Source organism: Papilio xuthus, unplaced genomic scaffold (assembly GCF_000836235.2).
Source record: "Papilio xuthus unplaced genomic scaffold, Pxut_1.1 DF827570.1, whole genome shotgun sequence".
NCBI classification, from domain to species: domain Eukaryota; kingdom Metazoa; phylum Arthropoda; class Insecta; order Lepidoptera; family Papilionidae; genus Papilio; species Papilio xuthus.
In genome coordinates, this window is record NW_013531079.1 from 1,717,640 (window position 1) to 1,742,652 (window position 25,013).

General features: G+C 32.2%; 1 protein-coding gene across 1 annotated transcript; it reads left to right on the plus strand.

Moving 5' to 3' along the window:
- Positions 1-18,779: 18,779 nt before the first annotated feature.
- On the plus strand, positions 18,780-25,013 carry LOC106118546 (neuronal acetylcholine receptor subunit beta-3; the record flags this gene model as incomplete). The annotated part of the gene is made up of 12 exons (XM_013313212.1): positions 18,780-18,813; positions 19,588-19,794; positions 20,134-20,265; positions 20,625-20,786; positions 20,958-21,148; positions 21,511-21,617; positions 21,803-21,934; positions 22,006-22,105; positions 22,450-22,651; positions 22,853-22,999; positions 23,381-23,541; positions 23,939-25,013. Coding segments are annotated over 12 exons (1,794 nt in total), but the record flags the coding sequence as incomplete, so codon positions are not given.

Here is a 25,013-nt window from a genome sequence, read left to right on the forward strand (position 1 = left end):
TGAAGTAGCATTTACTTAATTAACAAAACTAATAAAGAACTCTATAACTTTATACATAATCAAGGTTATAAAAATATTTCCCGAAAGTTTACTTCGAGTCAATGAAAAGCGTTGTTACTAATAAAGTTTATATTACTACAAATTCGTGTTCAAATTGCTTCGCCTTGCAGATGTCTATTTTATTAGGCCATCCGTTTTGTACAGTATCTTTCTAAACAGTCGAAGAGACAAATCTGCGGACGTGATGCTTTTATGTTATTGCAGAGGAGGAATATGTGTGTTTAATATATAAGTTGAAACGACCATGAGTACACACCTTTACGAATACGTAAGAAACTAGTTGAAGGATGCAAAGTAATGATAAACTAAGTAAATAAAGTCCCCATTAACCAGAGGAATGGATAGAAATTATTGGATATCCATTTATAGATTTTTATTTATAACATTATAAGTTGTCCGCGTAAAAACTTGATAGGTAGCTTATGTGTTCTGCCAGATTATGCTCTACATCTATGGCATTTTCAGCGAGATTCGTTGAGCCTTTCCGAAGATACCTTTAAACATACATCCATCCATCTGTCTATCCATTAGTAATATTACTAACGTGCCACGGCAATTAGTAGTCCTTACTTTTTGTTTCACATTGTATTTTATACACTACAAGAGTAATAATAAATCTAATGCCATTTAATTAACAGCACGTGTGTTGTATTATATACAAATTATTTGTAAACAGTGTCAATTTATTCTATATAAAATAGCGATATTTAAATTCAAGTCGCCATAAAAATATTTATAGGGAATTTGAATTTCATATATTCAAATAAAGCGATTGGTAAAAGGTATTTTGAAATAGTTTATTCAGTCTGTAAGTTTTAAGATCTGTTAAATATAAATTAAGAACACTCTGTATATGTATGCGAGATGAAATTTGTCAACAGTAAATGGCGAATCCCAGTCGCTTGATATTTACTAAGCCTAATAAATACATTAATTACGAATCATATTTTAAATAATATATACTAAATTGCTCACAATTTATATGTTTATTTTTCCAGTTTTAAATATTCCTGAGCGCATACTATTTAGTATCATACTGTATAATATCAAGGGGATGGTTTCTGTAATTTAATATTACGTTGGCGTGATGTTTCTAACAACATTCGAGCTCACCGCAATACAGTTTATCCGAAACGACCACTTCTTATTTAAACAAACGGGACGATGGGGAATAAATGCATCCCAAATGTGTTTCCTGGGAATAAATTAATTCGATTCCATATTTGAATATTTTGTTTATGAACTATACAGCGTGGTTAGAAATTATTACATTTTTTTTTACCAACATAATATTATAAATAGTAATAGTGTTGTTACGACATAGAAAATTTACTTATTTTTTTTAGAGTTAGTTTTATTAATTGTTATTCGAAACCAGTGTTGCTAGTATAATAAATGGTTGTCGTAATAAAAATGTATGTTCGATGAATTCTTTTGTTTTATGCATTATTATTTTATTCGTGAATAATTTTGCATAAACTATTATTCAAGACAAAAGCTTGAAAAAGTTAGCAACGCTGTTAAACAACCGCAAGCTCTCGAATTACTTTGAAGTGAAAGAGGTAATTGATTTGCTGGAAAGGCATTTGAAAATGAAATTTGATATTTTAAACAGAAAATGTTTCCGATATTTTTATCGAGTAGCGGTGGGTCAGAGGTAGGAGCACTAGACTTGTAATTTGCAGGTCTTGGATTCGAATTCCGCTATGTACCAATGTGTTTTTCGATTTCCGATTAACATATTTATCCGACAATCTTACGGTGAAGGAAAACATCGTGATGCAACCTGTACATATAAAAAAAAATGGCAACGCGGCTCGCCAGGCGCCACTTTCCGTCTCCTTAATGGATAGTCGCTGCCTACCCCTATAGGTTACACTTGTTTTAACTTGTGCAATGGGTTAGTGGAGATTTTTTATAAGAAACCTACACTTGGGGGCTTCCTCAAGGACTACTTAAAGACTCTGAGTATGGCAGGAAGATATCTAAATGTGGGTTTAGCAAATTTTAAACTCGATCTTAAACAAATTAAGAAAAGAAAAATAATGTTTTTATAAAACATCATAAAGTTTTATAAAAACATCCCTTTTTAATAAAATTTACCTTCATCATTAAACCCCAACAATTAGTTAGAGCGTAGAAGTTGAAAGTTTTTTAGATTTATTTTGTTAACCGGTAACCGATCTGTTTTCTCTGAAGTTGTATAAAATATAAAATAAAAATGCTTTCTCCAAAAACATCTTTCAGTTTTCTTGAATATTAAAGAGATGCTACTGCCATTTTTTTCAAGTTTCTCGCAAGGAAACGTTTATTTTAGCGAAGTAAATTTAATGAGATGTGCAATATTTTTCTTTTAACTTGTAGTTAAAGTCAGGTAAAAGACTTGAAAAATTAATGCATGCCTCTTAATGCATTCTATATAAGCTTTATTGTTATTTCAAGATAAATTCAAAAACTACTAAACTAATATGAAAAATTCTTTTATTGTTAAAAAGCTAGGTTACTCTTTGATAGAAATATTATCAGCTAGATCTTTGGTTGCTATTTATGAAGACAAGGATGGTAAGCTTAGATGACTGTCTACTCAAGGTAATCTTACTAATATTATAAATGCGAATGTTTAGATGGATGGATGGATGTTTGTTCCAAGGTATCTCCGAAACGGCTACATGAATCTCGTTGACATTTGGCATAGATGTAGAACATAGTCTGGAGGAACACATAGGATACTTATTAAGTTTTTTTTTCAATTCCGCGTGGATGGAGTCGCCGGCGAAAGCTAGTTTTGCTTTATTTTATTATTTGCGTCAGTACACTTAAAGGAAAATTTCTTTAACTTTCACATCGTAGTTTACTTGAGTGTCAACTTAACAAATTTCGGGTACAAATTGTGAGGGACTGGAAAGGGATAAGATATGTAGCTTGTCACTTTGTCTACAGTTATTTTGGTATAAAAGAGTCACGTAGTAATTCGTCCCTCACAAAGTGCTTATAGGATTTACACAATCAACAACTCGAGGACAACAAATTATGTTTGTATGAGTGGGTATGTGTTGGGTAAATTGTACTTAAGTATTTTTGGGTATAATTGGGTTAAATTTTCACTGAAGCGAACTGTATGAATAGACACGGTTTCAATTGTATTCATGGTTTAATTTTAGGTAAACCATTTAATTATTTTATACTAGCTATCTCCGGCGACTCCATACGCGCGGCGACTATGTTCTACATCTATGTCAAATTTCAGTGACATCCATCCAGCTGTTATCCTGTAGCCGGAGATATGTTCCAACAAATATCCATCCATCTAATCATTCGCATTTATAATATAAGTAAGATTAGTAAGACTACTATATGCATTGGACGGTAAGAAAATCGACGTAAATATATATTTCGTACGTTTTAGGGAATGTATATTTTAGTATTTCAAACGTAATTCTTAAAAACATTGATTAAATTAAGAAACTTTTAAATAAAAGGTGACATTGTAGTCAGGTCATGTAATATTTTTTGAGTAATATTTATTGTTATGACTTTATACAAAATGTATACTTTTTGTTTTAGCTAAATTAGTACTGTTGTTTGCATTCGCATGAAAATAAATAGAAAAATACGTGCGCAGAAAAACAAATACTTTGGTTTTTGTTCGCATTTGCTTTACGAGACCCGTTATCTTTTATATCGAACACAGCTTTTGTGAAATTCCCTTTTTAAAAACGTTTATTTCTTTTTTTTTTCGTTCGCTTACTGTCATCGTTTTGTAGAAATATTAATTTTTATGTTAGAAACGGATTCGTTTTAGGTTTTTATTTGAAATAAAAATCTTCAACTGGCTTTTATAATCCAAATGAAAGTTATGAAAACGTGGGTTTTATTTGTTACTTGGCTTGAATTATATTAAGTTCAAAAGTAAAAAAAAGCTGACGATCGGTAGAGAGAAGTTTAAGTTAACTAAACCAACACAAATAGAAATTCATAATGTTTGCCTACATTTTCGATTCCTGGTGTGAAATGACTATATTTTGATTATATTAAGCGAATTAGTAAATAATCATTGTTACTAATGGGTTATTGTAAAATTCACAATATTAAAACCTATTAAAGGCAGCATAATTTTTTCTTATCATTTCTCCACAGATTATGTTACGAGAAATGATCAATTGAAAATTTGTCAATGAAATTAATTTCTTTTTTATAAATAAAGACATTAAAAGGCTTTATTTTATACCTTGCCAGCGTAAACATAAAGGTATTTTAAAAATATTGATGGACGGAATTGAGGAAATGACGTAAAAAATAAATGGTCGCGAGATTTTTTCCAGTATAAAAGGCTTTGAAATTTCAACTCAGTGAATGTTGGGTAACAAATTGTAATCTAGTTATTTCTTTATTTCACGGAATCGTCCTTTTTCAAACAACGGTAATGATAAATTTAATTTCGCTTTGAATTATCATTTTTATTAGCTGTCGCCCACGACTCCGTATGCGTGGTAGTAAAAAACAACTTAATTTGCCTATATGTTATTCCAGACTATGTTCTAAATCTATAACAAATTTCAATGAGATCAATGCAGCCGTTCTGTACGAGTATATCGCATTTATAATATTAATAAGATAGTATAAAATAGTAGATGAGTCAATGACTATCTGGGATGTTCAAATACAGAAGTGAGAGTAAGTATGTGGTATTGATTTAAAAAATAAACAAAACAACAATGAAAATCAATAAAACAAGTCAATTTATCTTTTAAAAGTCGCTTATAAAAATATCAATTGCATTGAGTTATTGATAAAATTGGCGTCCATTTATCTATTTGGTAATAAATCCGTACAAATTCGTTTATCTGGTAAAAGCGAATTGTAGCGATTTTTTGTTTAAAAATACATATACGAAGTGTACAGGATTAATAGTTGTTTTTTTTTTCTGTATAATTGCTAGGGGTCACCGTCAAGCGTCGATTGGCAAACCTAACGAGGCGGTCTTTATTTGGCATGGAACATTATTTTACGGGCTTTCATGATGAAAATATGTTCTCAGCGAACAATTTTAAATCTTCGCGACTTCTCCATTCATATGTTTACATGGATGGATAGATGTTTGAAGGTATCTCGTCTTGCCTCGACGTAGAACATAGAACACATAGGCTACTAATTAATATTTTTTTTAAATGTGCGCCGACAGAGTCGCCGGTTACAGCTTACTAATAATAATACACAGTAATAAAAGTAAAATTTCTTTATTATCTATATATCGACTTTATTCTGATCAACGGGTCAGGTACGAGTCTTTATCACAGAAGTAATTAAAAAGTCAATCTCTTTTTTTTTCTCAACCACGTTGATTTTATAAAATGTCGAGACAAGAATGTTGCTACCGAAGGATTTTTCATTAAACCGACTTTGGTCAACAACCCTTGCGCAAATTGGTTTTTTAGGGATCGTACCAACGAATTGTTTGAGATTTTTTTGAAAGCCTTTATTCTAATTTCTATCGGTTTTTTTTGTAAAGTTTGTTAAGTCAACAACCTTTTTAATTGTGAATAAGTAGTTGAAAAGAATTTTTGTTTAATTCGTGAATAATCTAACAAGAAATTTTATCGATTTTATTTATAAGTGGTCGCATTCTATCTAGTCTCTATTACCAGCATATTGACTTAGCAGAAACACTTATATCTAGACTACGAGAAAATTATCAAAATCTTTGTCTAACAAAGTATAGATTAAAATGAAGAACAAAAAGTTTTTTAACATTTCTAAAATGAAAGGTTTATTATTGCGGTTTCTAAAAGCTATTTTCAAATACAACGTATTACATTTTCGTGTGTCCTCAACGTACTCGCGCAAATACGTATTTTGTTGTCTTCGAGTACTAAATTGCGTAAATCCGAGCACTTTGTGAGGGACAAATTTGTAGTGCGTGACTTTTTTATACGAGTATCAACTAACTATTGCCAAAGTGGTGGGTTACATTTACTCATACCGTGTCTAGCATAATTCTTATACAACTTTTTTCTTTATTACGTATTTATTTTAACGTTTTTCTTAGTAGCCAGTTCTACCTAATTCTGAGTACTATTAACTTACACAAAATAGGTTTTACATCATGATATTGAATCATTTATCTGTACTGAATCGACTTTTTACTACAGTTATTTATTATATATATAAAATCAATGATTTTTCAAATAAAATTCTTTGAATGTTACCGTGTTAAGTTTTTCTACTTTTGTTTTTAAAATATACGATCACTATAAAATAAGTTTAAACTTAGTTTTATTAAACACATGACATTTCTAGACGTTTTTTTTGCTTTTCGTCAGAAAAGAAATCTTGCCACAATAAAGGTTAATCTTGCCTTTTTACCGCTGTTTAAAATCCTTCACAACTAAAGAGTTTCGAATACATGTAACTCATGTTACTCTTGAATAAAGACTAGAATTTTTTGTCTCTTCTTGCTCTTTATTTTATTATCTGTATATTTGCATCATGATTGCAAACACAAAAACAGTGAGTAGATATTGCGTTGACTTATAAACGTCCATGTTGATTGATGGGGATTTAACCTAATTTCCTTTTCATCTGTTCGATAACAAAGACTACCACCTTACTTATCAGTATGATAAATTATTATATTGGTACTTCCAAAGAATAGGAAATCGACATTCTATTTAAGTAATATAATAACCATTTTTTTGGCATAATTAATTTTGGTACACACATAGCACAAAAAAAACTATAGTTATCTCTTTTCTTCTTAGAATTTATCAGCAGTGGAAATACAACGATAGAATAAAAGAAGAGAAAAGAGAATTAAATAAGAATGAATATAAAATAGCATAATAAAAAAATTATATTATTAAATTTGATATTTAAATAATAAAAAGGTATTCACAGGGAAGAACATCAAACATGCCGATTCATTAAAAACAAAAATCAAAGCTTTGAAAAGGCTTTTATGAAAATGTCGGAAGGTTTATTCATTAAACGATGTTTTAAAAATGTCATTTACATTTTTACAAGGGAAATGCTTCTAATTATTTCTAGTAACAAGACTTAATTATTTTTTAAAAGACTTTATAATTGTTAAACATTTGTGAAAATATTCATAAAAAGTAAGAAATGTTCATAATACTTATTAATATAATACTAAATACTTCCCGCAATATCAAAATACTTCATCATCAGCTCACTATACGTCCCCACCGAGGGGCTCGGAGCCTACCCTAAGTTAAGGGTGATTAGGCCATAGTCAACCACGCTGGCCAAGTGCGGGTTGGTTCACTTCACACATATCTTTGAATTTCTTCTCAGACATGTGCAGGTTGCATCACGATGTTTTCCATCACCGTAAAAAAAAGTCGGATAAATGTACATATGTAAATCGGAAATCGAAAAACACATTGGTACACGGCGGGATTCGAACCCAGGACCTGCAGATTGTAAGTCAAGTGCTTGACCCCTGAGCCACCGACGCTCTTTCATCAGAATATTTACCTACCTCATAATAATTAAATCTATTTTTAACCACCAAAAATATATCAAAGGAGATGCTTCAAATTTTATCCTGCATTACTTATTAGGTCCTGTCCTGACGTGCGGTCAAAATTCCTTAGATCAAGAATAAAGTGAAAGAATTCCGGTTATTTGTAATTAGTAACATACGAGGTATTATAAATCGTGTCTCCTATTTTACCTGAGTTTTAATTTTTTAATTATTAACTTACAAATACTTTTATTGCTTATCGCGAGTTTCCAGTTTATTTCTGTTTTTAGGGTTCCATACCTCGAAATGAAGAAACGGAACCCTTATAGGATCACTTCGTTGTCTGTCCGTCTGTCTTTCTGTCAAGATCCTTTTTCTCACGAACACGTGAAGGTTTTAAGCTGAATTTTATATCAAATACTCAGGTCTACTGTCTCTTGTTTCTGTGAAAAAATTAAAGCTGTAAGCCAACACAATTAAAAGATACATCTGTTTATGTCGCCAATTTCTGCGAATTTACAACACTCGCAAGGAAATCTTAAAGGGTACTTCCTGTGTATAGTAAATACTAATATACTAATTACGGATACTAATACTACAACAGTTTTAGTACAACAGGTTAATAGAATTGTTAATTAGTATATAAGTATTATTAATAATTAATTAGCTATTAGTAAGTAGTATATTACTTACTAGTATATTAGTAATTGGTATTACTAATCAGTAATTAGTGCGTATTATTCTATTCAACTACGACTTGATTGTTGTGTTGGGTGAACTTTTACTTATAGACATATAACTACAGGTTTATTTGGAACTCTCGGGACGCGAGTTTGATTCGCACATGGTCAGTTTTGTTTAGAAAGAGAATAATACCGACAACTTTAACTAATAAATTAACTTTAAAAAATAATAAAATAACATCTACATGACTAAAGGAACTGCGCATGCGTTAGCTTCTTGAAGGTCCCTAATTCGTACAGGTTTGGAAATACCGCCAAGAACAGAACGTCTAAAAATGTGGCGAGTCGAGGCTGGTAATTCCGCCATAAATCAAATCATCAAAAAAATCTTGAAATCATTACTACGAGTTAGTGACTGCAAGTCAGTAGTCAAAGTATAAAAATGTAAGTGCTAACAGTTTGTGTAACTTATTCTAAACTTAGCACAACTTAAGGAAAAGTTTATGCTTTTAAATCTTTTTATCGCGTCCACGTTGAATCGAAGACGTGGAGGAGAATCTTTTTGCTCGAAGTAAACGCTTCATAAATTGTAAGTCAGCTTTAAAACTAACTTAAGTTGGATAACGTTCTTACCTTCAGTATCGTAGGATATAGAACAGTAATAAGGTATTTATAACTATACATTTTTATATATTATTTAAACCGTCATGGTAATAGAGCTAAAACCATTTCGTTTTTCATTTTCGACAACTCTTACACCTTTGTTCACTAATCCAAACGACAATAGACGAAGCGACTATAAGCGACATAAGTCCTGCGGGGTTAGACATAATGCATTCGCTACGAAGCGATTCGATAATGAACTCAAAAATGTATAGAACTGACAATAACTTTCGATAATTTACGTGATTGTTACGCGTCAGTTCCATACAATTTTGAAGTTCTCTATGGAATCGCTTCGAAGCGAATGCACTTTGTCTACCCCTGCTGATTATTTCCAGTCCGCTGGCAGTAAATGATGTAATTTCAAATTAGGAAGAGTTTGTAAAGGTTTTGAAACGAAACATTTTTTTTTCTCTTCTTGTAAAAATGGCAACTTGTAAACAGGATTATAAATGTTATATTAGGTGATTATTTAAAAATGCTACCACCTTAGCAAATATTAGAGGTTGAAAATGAGTGTAAACAGAATTTAATATTCAATTTAAATATCCCGAATTTAGACAAGTCCTCAAACAATTTGAGAATGGTAGCACAATATAATCATTTGGGCTGGCGAGCAGCCGAGATTCGTGTTTGTCGTATTAATACAGGAGTAAACATTTAATTTTCTCCGCTGCGATTTCAATTTATTTAATGAATTTCATATTTGTTGTGTTATATATATTTTTATATTATTAATATCGTGAATGTTACCTAATTACTTCGCATTTTAAAAACATTAATTCAAAATCAGTGGGCCTAGCATGAACGCGACAAGTACCTTCGCATCGTCGGCGTAAATCGCGTCAAAATTAATATGAGATTTTTGGTGTACTTTACGCCCTGCACGAACTTTAATCCAAATTTTGACAATGACGTTACGAATACCTCGATAATTTAGTGACAATTCTGGTATTTATTTCAATTTAAATGACTACAAAAGGTAAAGGAAGACCGAAGAAAGTATGAATGGATTCTATAAAAGAAGAAATGCATAAGAAGGGAGTGAATTTAGATATGATCGCTGGTAGAGATATGAAGACCAGTACTTTCTGTGCTAACCCTCCATAGAACAGGAAGATGTTATTTGCCGTAGATTAGAACTTAATAGATTTTACTATCATTATTTTCTTTTAATACATTGTCCTTCAGTATCATAGTAACTTGCAAGTTATATAATACTAACGGCTATGTAATAACTTAAGTTAATACAATGTAAGTTATAGTAAACTGTTAGGATTAGTTGAACAAGTTGGCGCGCCAACTGAACTTTGAAGCCGCTTTTAGGATTGTTAGTGGGCGATGATTAATGGTTCATGTTGGAATATTATACATAGAAATAGAACGAAACGAGCCCTAACAAGATCGTGCCATTGGTCGCAAACATTTGACAAATTGTAAGATTGTGACATTTCTGTGGTCGCAAACATTTGTCCAATTATTTGACAAAGTACGACACTGCATGTGTATATCGACTTTCATATCCTGGTGCAAACAAGCTGGTTATGTACTTTTCTGTTAGTTCTGTTAAAATTCTGATGCTTTATCTTTAAATATTTACTTCAGAATACTTGGTCCTATGGCCGATGCTAATCTCTCACGGACCACGTTAAAACAGTGAGTTCGTTTCAGATAACGTAGATATTTAAAAAATTCAAAGTTAATCCGCTCCGAGTCTTACAGAGCGCGCTGCTTTTACCGGAACTTTTGCGTCCGTTTTATTTCATTAATATAGTTCAACATTAGAGTTTTTATATCACAGCAAAGAAGTAGTATAGTAATAATTTAAGTAAATGAAGTAAATAAGTCCTTTACTGGCTTTTTTTATCAGTGTAGCGTTCGTTGCGTTATATTTGGCTCGTTCACGTACCGACACGTGCTGCCGGTCCAAAGGTCTGACATCGACTGACGCCCCCTCTCCCTGGCATGTACTTATGACGTGTACGCTCGAGACAAACAGCACTATATTCATGCATACACTACAATCAGGAAGGATACAGTTGTATAAAAAAGTTGAATTTGAAAATTTAATACAATAAACAAATGAAACATTGATGTAAATGTAAACAAAATTGTATATTCAGCACAAATAGAACCGATTTATGTAAGTTCGCTCGCTCACGCTCCGGAGCACGGTCTCGTGTGTGTTCTGACGATCAAACAAGACTTGTGTCGGCAATTATACTTGAGTTAACATTAGTATGCTCTTCGATATCAATTTTACGATGATGTTACGATATTTGTAGTGAATTCGCTTAGTGATTGAAAGTAGTAGAGCCCAAAAATGGCAACATTTCTTTTCCTTTTATTAAATTACGTCTAGAACGGTTTACGTTATTGATTCACAAACTTATTTTCTCGTCTACCCATCGTACCTTTCCAAAATTTACTGGTTTCGGTTAACTTCCCACATTTTTTTTAGGGATTGGATGGGAAGTGGATTTGACGGAGAAGTTTGACATTGGAATGAGATATATTTACATTTTGTGCCCATCTTCTGATGATTAAAAGAAGGCAACGCATTTGTAATTGTGAAATACAGGCAGTGGTCGCTTCGTTTTTTCGGCGACTTTAGATGGCTCGCATGTTTGTTACCTTATGTTATAAAAAAAAATCTCTTATGTGATATTTCTCTTTCAATTTGTAAACTCTAAACTTATCAAGTTAGTAAGTATAGCCAAGTTGATTTTTGGTTATAAATTATATGGATAAATGAAAATAACTTAACATTGTTTGTGTTAGATAAAACTTGGCTAAAAAAAGGGAATACATTTTCTTGAATGAATTAAATTATTCGCCTACGTTTGTGAGGAAAAGTCGTCGGCTTTGTAAGGCAATATTCGAGCTTTGTAAAGGTGCCCATGGCAACATTTGGGAGTCTTCAGTAAACATCAAACAATAGATATTTTTATTCCCTTTATATACGTTACGGGTTGTTAACATTTTCATATATTTATTTTTTAATATTTCATCACAGAAAATCATCTTATAAGACTTTTATGACTAACTGCTGTACTCAGAGTCTTTAATTGGTAACTACGTTAATCTTTTAATTATTCGACGTGTTTACGATGAAGGAAAACATCGTAATGCAACCTGCACATATCGGCGAAGAAATTTAAAGATATGTTAAGTCAAGTGTGAGGTGACGACAAAGAAAATCACAAAAATATCTTTGTAGCTATATTTATATTTCATAATTTAATGAGTGGAATTGTTTGAGTATAAAATGTTTGTTATACATCAAAGAAACTGAACAAAAATCTTTCCGCACAATGGATAGACAAGAGCGAATGTAATATTGGAATTGTAAGAAATTGTAGATTGGGGCAAATGGTAAAGGGCCTAAGGTTGTCCTGCGCTCTTGTTATCCGATGACGTGGAAAGAGACGATAACTTCAAACAACGAAAGACGCTTCATTTTTTCTATGTCTTACGTATGACAATTCGGATTATGATATGTCGCTACGTGACATAAAATTTGGATTAAGAACTACTATTCAACCTTACTATGTCTGTTAATACCGTAAATTAGAAGTTACCAAAGTAACTCAATACCGTGATATAGGTAAACAGAGTTTCGGTGTGCTATTTGGCCTGGTCATTTTTTTTTATATCATTAGGTGGCAAACGAGCGAGCGGCCACCTGAAATCGCTGAAATAGCGAAGTGACTGTTGCCCATAGACATACGCAATTGCAAATGCGTTGCCTACGTTTAATCGACGGAGGAGAGGATGCACACAAAGAAAATATTTTCCCTTTACATGCATCCTCTCATCCGGCAAGTCCACTTCCACTTTTTTCTTATAAGAAAATGGGTAGCATGGAAAAGAGGACTAAATTAGGCCTGCGGGACGCACACTCATCAAACCAAACGCGGAATAGCTTCCACTTAACGCCTGTCTTCTGTGTGGTCGTGGTATTTCACCGGGCGAGCCGGGCCAATTCGTGAGAAGATGTTAATGCGGGCTCTACCTCTGTTAAAAATGGCAGAACTATTACATATCTTTAATCTACTGCTGATAATAGTTTAATACTCTGACTTTAAACTATACTGATTACGTATACTGGAGTATAATTATAATAATAACGCCCTATACTAGTCAGGAATCCAAGTGTGACATCCATTCTAACTTATATAAACAAAGTCAATAGATCAACCGTAACCATTGGTTATTCTGTAATACCCAAGTATTTTGAATACACCGGAAATGAGGGAGCTAACATTTCACATTTATACATCAGCGTATTAATATTATTCATAAATACAATAATTAACAAAATGAAATAAAATATGGATACATATTATGTGAACGTACCCTAAGCTTATTTTTAGTTTACTTTTCTTCTATAAAATATCCTAACACTAATTCTCAATTGAATGATTTTATGTTTTAAAAGAGGATCTTAATTTTTAACACAAAAAGTTAATGTTGCCAGTGCAATCATTAAAGCTCAGTTTACTTCAGTTTCTTAACAACCTTTTTATAGCTTTATTCACGAACCCAGATTATGGTTTACCTTCAAGTATACCAAGAAAAAGGTTCATAACATTAGTAATTACTACTACTATTTACTAATTAGTAATAACTATTTACTAATGTACTAATTAGCATTTACTAATTACTATTATACTAATTAGTAATTGCTAGTTACTATTATATTATAGTATAGGTATACAATTTACTTGAAAATACTAAGGATTTACTACCCTAATTAAAAATGTAATATATTTTCGTTAGGTATAAAATAAGTTCATGTTTTTAAGATTACTAAGTTAGTAAGATGCAGGATAAGTTAATAAAGACGGTGGGAATATGAAAACCTCTCGGAGATGGTAAGTGGGAGACGCAATTAACGTCAATCATAAAACTTGAGAAGTGGACTACGAAGGCTATAGAGTAAGCTGGGAATTCAGTTTACGAGATTTTTATCCCTAGGTCAAATTGTTAAAACATTTATAATGTTTTATGGATAGAAAAATAACAACTAACTTTTCGTATGGCATATCAAAACTGAATAATGTTTATTTCTAGTCAAACAAGTTTATTTTTAACAAACTTGTATCTAAGCAGGAATATAAAAAAAATTGCACAGAAGGTAACTAATAGGTGTTTATAAAGAAATTTATCTAAATTTATACGTAAATTCAAGCATTTCTAAATTTATTTCATCCATGCGAAGTTTGCTTCCCATTTGACGTAGCAAGAAAGTGTCAAGCTTGTAACTAAATATTTTGGTTATTATTTGACATAATAAAAATGTTCTATCCTATTGTGTCATGTCCTTTGTTAAGAGCTATTTCTGTTATTTTTCCACGAAGGCAGAAAAGCGAAGTAGAACAGAAGATCAACCAGTACAGCTATTGTTTGAACGTACACTTACCAAAACATTATTGTTTTGTGTTACCGTCTGTACTGCGCTGTACACTAAACTATTTTATTGTGCCCTCGTGTGAAACTAGCATAGCGAGTGGTTTGGTTCGTGTAATCGCGTGTTCGCTACCGTTCAACGTGATGCCATAACAAAATACTTTCAACAGACTCGTCTGTTGATTAATTACATCTAAATTGCTATTTAATTACTTCATGTTGGAGACATGTCAAAGCGTGTTACATAATGTTATATTGATTACAGTTTTATTAATATTAATTTGAGTTTTACGTTTATTATTAAATATCATTAAATTGCTCAAATTCTTTTTTTAAAACTTTTTTTTATCTGCAATATTAAACATAGAAGATATCGTAAATTCAATGAAATAAGAAGAATATATTATGTATATTTATCGATATGAAGTTGATAATAAAGGATCATAAAAAGATTCTTATATTCGTTATATCCCATTTCATTATATTTGAAAATTTGAAGAGCTATTGAGTTATCAGGTTTTCCATGTGAATGGATGACAAACGCGCGGAACGGTTGGCTCGCTCTCACCCAAAATCCAACTTATTTCTGAGAACTATTCTCTTCTATTATAAGTATGTTAACATGGCAACAGATATTTAGTAAGAAAATCATTATTTTTAAATACAATAAAGTTTCTCATTGGTATAATAGCTTAGCATTGTTAAAAGAATTTAGAACTTGTATTATATATCTGGATGGAAAAAACTATCCTTTTATCTTTGTTATGTAAACAAGACCCGTACAATCTTTAACAGTCAACCACTAGTTTTTTTTTCATAAGTGATGGGGGCAAAAGGGCCTCGAGTACACAGAGTAGTATCATCGACACCCATGGACATCTGAAACACCAGAGAATATTTACACGAACACAAACACTGGCAGTCAAAACCCTTCGATCTTACTAATATTATAAATGTGAATGTTTGGATGGATGTTTGTTTGAATGTATCAACTAAACGGCGTAACAGATCTCGGTAAAATATGGCATACATGTAGAACATAGTCTAGAATAACAAATGTTAAGTTTTTATTTTGCGCTGACGGAGTCGCTGGCAACAGCTAGTTAGTTATAAGGGGAGAGGAATTATTTTGGTACGAGAAAACATAGATCATAACATACGATATAATTATTTTCAGACAGTTTCTTTTAATAATAATTATACTATTTGTAACATTCTTATAAAATCTTTTTTACTGGTAATATTTTTTTCATTATTTCGAATATTGTGTTTACCAACTCGACGTAAATTGGTTTTGTGGAGGACGTAAAACAATGAATTGTTATTTGCATTTTTTAAAAGCTTCCATGTTTGTATTTCACAACCTTATTTAACATATAAAATGAAATAGCGTTATCAATTATTTATTAGTATATTTAAATGTTTATTATTTTTTTACAAAGACTTTAGTATTTTTATATAATTCTCAATTTTTTTTAGGGTGCTGTAAATAGTGTATAGTAGAAATAATTTCAATTTTTCGAAGTAATGAAAACAGCAAAAGCACCGCGCGACAGCCGGCTGAATTCTCTTAATAATTTTTTTCGAACTTTCAATCACATTACATTATCAAAAAAGGGATAATTAAAATATAAATGATCCAAATTTATTCTACAGACGAGTGTTGAAACTGTGCGAACAGAAGTGACCTGTATTAATAAACTAGTGTACCAACGTCCCACTAACCAGGTCACACGGAGAAAATAACGTTCACAGAGCAACGCGTGACAGTTATAGAGAATTCCTTACATTTTATTGCATTTCACCAATCAATTGTAAGCTTCGCTAATTTATAATTCGCCTAAATATAAAACGCCTAGAAAAATGCTATTTGCAATTTTTCTTAAATAAATTCTTTGAATTGTATTATAACAGGCGTTGTGGTATTTAGTAAAGAGATACTCGAATGGAGAGGTTTTGAATTTTATTAATTATATCCTCTAAGAGTCAAGAAAATTTTATTAAAGGAAAGGAATTATTTATTTTAGCCGCTTTAAAACAATGGTGTCCAATTTAATCTGAAAATTTTAATTTTGTTGTTTAAAGTCTAATTGCTTTTATAACTAAATACCATTATGTAAGTAAATAAAAGTACCAATGACCTAAAACAATTTTAATACTTAACTTAATTTTAAGGAGTTTTTACTGTCATTTGTGCGTCTCATTTTCGTTTAAAAAAATCAGAAATAGTTAACAATAATATGTTTATTTCAGGAGTTTCGTCAGTGAAAACGCAGAGACGATCGTATGACATTACAATTTCACATTCGTTTCGTGATGACGTCACGAGTCGGTACTTAAAATGACAAGAGCCATTGAGTTATCAGCTACTTCCACGTGACTGGATGAGAAACGCGATGGAGGATCGGCACGCCCTCTACCCAATCGGTCCTAATTTCATTACTATTCCTATTCCACTTGTATGTAGGTAGACTATGTCTTTATTACATTTAGAGATTTTTTGTTTTATTCCTTTGAAGTATTTTTTGTACTGATACATTCGAGAGAAATCCTTAGGTCTATATGTTATTTTTGGAACATGTTATTGTTATACTGTTTTCAACCCTAATCATACGTAGAAAAGAAGGATGCTAGGAAACAGTTCCCCTATTATTGTTACCCTGTTTCCTGTAGGGAACTGCATAGCTAATGCTTGAGTTTCAGAAGCCTACCTTTAATTTACTTATTAAAAGATACAAGGTAACAAATTAGAGTAAGTAATTGTTCCACAAAACTGCATATAATTTGACTGGAGAGACAAACGAATAAACAGATCTTCGTTCCTTCCCAATTTGTTATAAAAGAATGAGAAGGGGAAGAGGACTACAATAAGATCTCCGTCAGACTCATTATTACTTGATGCATTCATTTCATCTTCATGCATGTATTTTATAGGGTCGTAGTATTTCCTACAGGCTCGATTTCTCTTTTTTATAGTCTCTATTTGATGTTGTTTTGTGTATAAAAAGTTTGCTAATGTTTTCATTGACGTTGACAACTTGATGTCAAACTTCTTTTCCTTTTTGCTTAATCACTTTTAAAAGATTAAGTTCGTAAGGTTAAGTTTGCATATGAATAAAGGAGGTGAGATATATTAGAGTCAAGCGAGCGAGGTGCATTAATAAAGTAGTGTTGCGTTGTCGAACCAGGTCAGGCGGAAGTTGAAAGAGCAGCCGCGAACAATAGCCGTACCGTCACTTCGTTTAATATATCGCTGTGTTCTTTGTTACACAGTCCAGCTTGAAACCACCTTTTCCGGTTAGGAAATGTTTACTAAAGATAGTTAGCCTTTGTTTTATCTTCATCTAGACAAATAGACAGCTAATGAACAGAAATGATTAAGTTAAATGCATTTATGTCTTCGCTTTACCTCGACGAACGCATTAACTGTATTACGCCAAAAATATATGAAGACAGTGTTTAGTTAAATATGAGTTTTAACTCTTTTTCTGCAGCTGTTATTATGGTCAGTTTTTGTTATAGGTATTGTATTATTTATTGGTTCAGATCACATTTCGCAAGCCTGAATATAATAATGTTTCAATAGTCATTACTTGTTTAAAATCCGCACCGGGCGTTAGAGTCATGCTCATGAAGGGTTCACGTATGTTTAAGCTAAAATGTATTTAAAATATTGTTAAATTGTTTATGGTAGGGCCCTAATTATTTATTTACATACGACAAAGAGGTACATATCGTAAGAGAAACCACAAGTAACTTTATTATTTAAAAAATTGCGTAATTAATTTCCGAATGCATTTTTGCTTACAATATTTTTAAATCTTTTCTAATGTTTTTGTTATTACAATAATACGCGAGTAAATAAATGTAAGTTTATCCTGCAGTACAAATAGAATATTTAGCGAGGCAGCTGATAGCGCCACACTGCGTGTTATCTCGTGTCCGCCATGATAACTATAAATGTGTTTCCGCTATGTATGGTTGTTATTATGGCATTATTACAATTATAACTTTTTTTTTATTTTTTAATTAATTAAACAAATTAAGTTAACATATTTATTGATGTTTCAATATTGCACATATTTTGGGTCATTTCCGTCTTTTTTCTAAAGCGTCTAAAGGAGTATAACTTTTATAACTATCTATTTATGATTCATTCAATAATATTAATAATTTGTTTCAATAAATATGCAGTCGTATGTCGTTTAAAATAGTGACCATCAAGTTCAAACAATTACCAAGCAAACAATGTCGAAACACTACTGTATTTCCAGTAGTGTTGCCGACTTAACGCACAAATGTCCTTTATTTTTTACAGTTAGTTTTTATTGCAAGTCCACTGGTAAACTTCCACTTTTTGTTGTCGTCTAAATCAGTTCAATTATAAAACAACTTTATAAAGGTTGTTTTGTTTTATTTATTTAAAAATGATAAGAAAAATTGTGATATTTGTGTTTTATTTTTGGATTAACAACAATTTTGTATTTGCCAATTATACATTTACATATGATAGTAAGTATTGTTTGATTTTTTTATCATTTAATAATTTAGATAATAGTAAAATGGTTTTAATATTTTTTAGTATTTAAATAATTAATTTTAGAATAATATAATATTTGTCGGTGGCTCAGTGGTCAAGCACTTGACTTGTAATCTGCAGGTCCTGGGTTCGAATCCCGCCATGTACCAATGTGTTTTCGATTTCGATTTCCGATTTACATATGTACAATTATGCGACGTTCTTCCGGTGAAGGAAGACATCGTGATGCAACCTGCACATATCTGAGAAGAAATTCAAAGATATGTATGAAGTCAACCAACCGGCACTAGGCCAGCGTGGTTGACTATGGCCTAATCAACCCTTAACTTAGGGTAGGCTCCGAGCCCTCGGCGGGGACGTATAGTGAGCTGATGATGATGTTAATATTTATAGTCCTACTTAATAGCATGAGAAGTTTTGAAATCGGTGTACTAGTCTTTGACTAAATTCATTACATACTAAATACAAGTCTTTCTTATTTATAATATTAGTATAGATGATAAATTAATACAGATTTTTTAACACTTAAACTCAACGTTTATAAGACTGAACGCCTAGCATGATTATTCGTGAGAAAGTTTTTGCATCATCAGGCGTAAAGTGCACTGACAAATCTCATACGAATTTTGACGCATTTTGTCGATGCCACAAGGCGTGTGTCGCAAATATTCGTGCTAGGCCCTCTGCTTGCGTAACCAATAATAATCCTAGCGTTGAGATGTTGTATAGTAATATTATTGTTCTAGTGGCATTGCGTTGCAAGGAACATATTTGTAAGCACGGCTATGTCTATGAGACTTATTACCGAGTTGATTCGTCGGATCGTCGACATTTAAAAATGGAAGCCGAATTGTTATTCGAGATGCATCTCGCGATACTGGCAGGAAGTAACGGACATATTCTATTATCGACTGTACCTCAGCCGTCAACTAATGATCCTGTATATGAAATAGGTAAGAGTTAGCATTAGCTGCAGCGCGATGGTCCTGAATATCGATTAGTGTTATACAGGCCACAAAGAATTGAGGAGCAATTTCGTCTTTTGTCTCGGGAGTGTGTACAGTGGAGACCGACTCTCATCCTCTTCCTCTTTTTTAATAAACAAAGGTATAAAGACTCGACGATGGGTAAGATTAAATAATAAAGGAATAATGAGGAAACTGGTTATTAAAGAAAATAAATAAGGAAACGATATTTTTTGATAGCTTCAAGGGGATGAATGTGGCATTTTTAGTATAGTAGTAACATAGTAATTTTACAATGTGTTTTATATAATTTCCATTTTTTAATAGTTATCGGAGGAGGTAGCAACAGATTTACGGAACTTCGTCGCAATCTAAGAAGAAATGCTCGAGCATCCTCGAAGACTGTTGGCATATTGTCAGCCATCGAGTTTCGACCGTTTTACATTAAAGTTTACAAAGGTAACATTATTTATGAAAAAAAGTGATTGTCTGTATGGTTATTACATACGTTATAGAAGGTGGTAAATACGTAGTAAATATAAGGTGGTAATGCAAATATAGCTAAAATAGCAAATGCGTTTCCATTCTTAAATTGATAAAATATAGGATTTATAGTAAAAACATAGTACCTATAATATAGTACATCCACTCGCCCACGACATTTACTTAAAAGAAACTTCAAATCTGTGCAACATATATTATGTTTGTATATCGACTCGAAAGAGACTTCAAATCTGTGCATTTTGATATATTATGTTTGTATATCGTATATATTTAATATTAAAATTAAAATAAATTAAATATATATTTGTTAACAGATGGTTTGATAGAATTTGGCAAAGAGAATGAAGTATTGCCGGTGCTAAGTTATTTCGATACGAACCCCTTACCAGTTAAATACTTTAGTTTCGCTGCGTGGAATGGAGTCGAAGCTAAATTTTTATATGACTGTCCAGCACCGGGGAGCAATGATACAACAGGTTAGTTTCTTAAATCTCTGTGGCTAGACATTTAGAGAAAAAAATTGGAATTCCATCCATATGTTTCCTTTTGCAAGAGATAGAGATAAATTGTGCAAGCAAGAGTTTGTTTGTGAAGGCTATAATCAATTTGTAAAGAGGGAATAATTAGAAATACTATATTTTTTGCAGCGACATCTAATTCAGAAGCTGTAGAGCGTAATGAGACGAGTTCGGATAGTTTGAAGACATCGTTACTGATGGGACGAATGCCCAATATACCGCCGACTCAACGAATGAATGTAAAACTCGGAATCAAAGTAACGAGTTTGTTTTACAATGCGTTAGATGCGAAGTTAACAACTGGATTATCTGTATTCATGGTATGATTTACGTTTATAATCTTATACTTAATATTAATTCCAATAATAAGTAGTAAACTAATTTAAATACTGTTTGCAATATTTTATTTTCTATTATAGAATTTACTATTTTGGAATCATGAAAAATATAGATCACTACTAGCTATCACCCGCGGCTCCGTCCGCGCGAAATAAAAAAATAACAATGTTTTCTTCCCGACTTTTTTCTATATGTATGCCAATTTCATCGAGTTCCGTACAGCCGTTCTGGTTATATTTAAAAACAAACATTCGCATTTAAAATGTTAGTATGAAGTAAGATGGAGATAGGACTTTAGTTCTAGGTTTTACCAATATTTTAACAACTTTGTAATCGTTAACAGAGTTGGATGGACGACAGCATGGCGTGGAATCCTAGCAAGTTTAATGGCACTACAAGTTTGACATTTCGTCAGGGACAAATCTGGAGGCCGACATTCTTCGTTTTCAAGTAAACTACATATGTATTCATTTAATTTTTGACATGTGTTGCATGAATAATTTGCCTAATAAAAGTTACAAAACTAATTTAAGACTAATATTATTATTTAATAATAATATCGTGATCTACGAGTTTAAGACATATTAATAGCGCCATCTATTGTTAACACGGCAGAATCATCTTATTTTTTTCAGTTCTGATGACTTAGGCATGCTAGACACAAGTAACCCTGATCATATATGGATGGTATACAGCGGGGAAGCTGTATTTCATTTCCAAACGACGATAAACACGTGGTGTGTGGATTATTCGACTAATTTGAATAGGTAGGAAAAATATATATGAAATCACCAAAGCTGTAAAATAAAAAGTTTCTGATAATTTAGTAGTATTACAGGTGGCCTCGCGATGAATACAATTGCTCTATAGTAATTCAGCCATGGGACACGTATGAGCAAATATTTCTTAGCATTCCAAAGTTAGAAGAAATGGAAGGGGTAAGTTATTTCAACTATCAAGCGTGTAAGTAAGAATCTAGATAAAGTAACATTCAGAAAGAAATGTCTCCAGAAAGACCAAAATGTTGCCATTTTAAGGGTCTCGTTCAAAGGAAAAAACGGAACCCGTATAGGATCACTCTGTTGTTTGTTCGTCTGTCTGTCAAGATCCTTTTTTAGGAATACGTTGAGGAATCAAACTGGAATTAATTTAAAACTTGCATTAGTTTTCAGTATCTCTTTTGAAATTTGTTTTAGCGATGTATTATCGAATTTAGCTTCACTAAAATCACTTGCTTTATGACTGACTGCAAATTTAATTCTGATTGATGCAATTAAAACAGTTTACAGATATAGACGATGTGATACAAAATGAATGGGAACTTGATATACAACAGTACGTGCTATCAGCACAGGCCTGGAACATAGGTGCAACCATGGAAAACGGCGCAAACGATAGTACGACGAGTGACAGGTTGATCATCAAGATGAATCTGAAGAGACGAGCTTCGTCTTATAATATTGTGTTTTACACACCTCTATTGGGTGAGAATTTTTAATTCATTTTATAGTTTTTGTACGCTACGTTTTCACTAAACATTTGTTGATTTTAGTATGAAAATAAAATGTTAGTGGATACAGCTTTTAATTAGCAATACTATCAGGATCTAGGACGTAATAGAAAGTATTTAGGACGTTTTGCAATTTTATAATAATAATATGAAATGTTTTTATTTGAAATTTCAGTGTTGGCAACATTCGTTCTAATGTCATTTTGGTCCGAGCGGCTGAAAATGGATCGTGTGTGGTTTTACGCGGGAACAACGATCGTCATTTGCATGGGACTTTGTTATATCGACTATTTAGTACCATGCCACACTATTCCTACAATATGTAAGTATACTAATATGCAGCATAAATAATAACGATAACATTTCCTAATAGCCTACCAGGAAAACTGTGAGAAGTATTCGTAACGCCATAGACAAAATTTGTAGTAAATTTGTACCACCGTATCGGGCGTAAAGAACAACGACAAATCTCATACTGATATATTTTTTCGATTATGTTACGAAAACGGATATCGTAACTATTCGTGATAGACACTAAGTTCTTTGTGAACTAGAATGCTTAAAAGTTAAAAGGTTTCCAACTATGTACAAAAAAAAATTATAACTTTGAAATCGTATCGCGAACCTCCCAAAAAACATCATTAGGAATAACGACATCTTTTTAAAATACTCGTAACTAAACTTTTATTTGTTTTATTTCCAGTGGTGTTGTACACGACTGTACTTGTCGGCGCATTGATAGCGACATTCCTACACGTGCTGTTGATGACGGAAATGGCTGATAGGATTTGCAAGAAGCCATTCATAAGTACTATTTTACTTCAACGATGGCTAAGAATATTATTTTGTCTACCTGAAATTAAGGTACCTTCACCTTTTGTACCATCTTTCCATATTTGTTGCATTCTAAGACGTCGAACGGTTACCTAAACAGTTAATAAGTGTAGATTCATATTCTAATTCTACGCTATGTGTAAACTCACAACAAATAAACCACTTTGAGTTCGACTATTGAATGTTATTTTTGATTTCATCATACACACATCCAGTAAGGTCATTTTTTTATATCATAAGGTGGCAAACGAGCGAGCGACCACCTGTAATCGCTGAAATAGCGAAGTGACCGTTGCCCATAGACATATGCAATTGCGTATGCGTTGCCTACCTTCAATCGACGGTGGAGAGGATGCACAGAAAGAAAAAATAGAATCATGGGCGTAGATATGTGAAAGTGTTAATCATGAATTTATATAATTTCCAGTTGTGCCGAATCTACGAAACTCTTGGCGAGAGTAACTTGATGTCGGAAGAAGATTGTGATTCAGGGGTCAGTCTCGCGCCTAGATTGGGCAACGTTGAAGAAATGCAGTCAGACAATATAGAGTTTAATGCAAGACGAGAAATAGCAGAGGTGTTCGATAAAACTATGTTCTTTGTTTATTCTATAACTTTTTCTGTAATGCTCATTTTACATTATTAATAAATATTTTAGTTAGTTATTTATTGGTCTTTAGTTTGATTATATTCATTTTGTTGACAAATTTTACAAATATATTCAATATATGAGAGATGTCTCACGTACGAATTGTCATCGCGTCCATATTGCAATGTAATTTTGCGATACGCGGCTTTGTAACGTTATCAATCAAAATATTAAAATTTATGCAGTGCCCCCACCGGATGTAAAGAACACTAACAAATCTAAAATAATTTTTGACATATTTTCGATGATACGAACGCGTGTGTCGCAATTATTCGTGCTACACCCTCAAAGAGGTCAGATAAAATCCATTCGTTTCGAAGCAATTCAATAGCGAACTTCAAGAATGTATGGAACTTACGCGCGACAATCACGTGACTTATCGAAAATTATTGTCAGTTTCCATTGATAGTTATGGAATCGCTTCGGTCCGAATACACTTTGTCTAAACCCCAGATCTGTGAGTTTCCAGAGACCTTGACAAAGCACTTTAACAAAATTATTTTGTCATCGCTCTCATTGTCTTTTAAAAAGAATAGGATGACAATATGTTTTTATATGTATTTCGGCCGCAGATATTCATGGTTAGAATGTCTCTCACATGTCTTTTAGCAAATAAAAAAATAAAATATGTGTATAAAATAATAAACGTTATAATAAGTGCTTTTATAATAAATACTTTAATTTTCCTTTGAGCTATTATAATAACTTGAAAAAGCTTCTCATTTTATACGAAAATATCCTTTCCGTGAGCCGGGAACCCCCACAAGGCAAGGTCAAACATTTATGCAATAAAGGACTCATTGTTAAAATAAAATAAAAACATTGGCTTAAAAAGTTAGCCGCGAATCCTCAT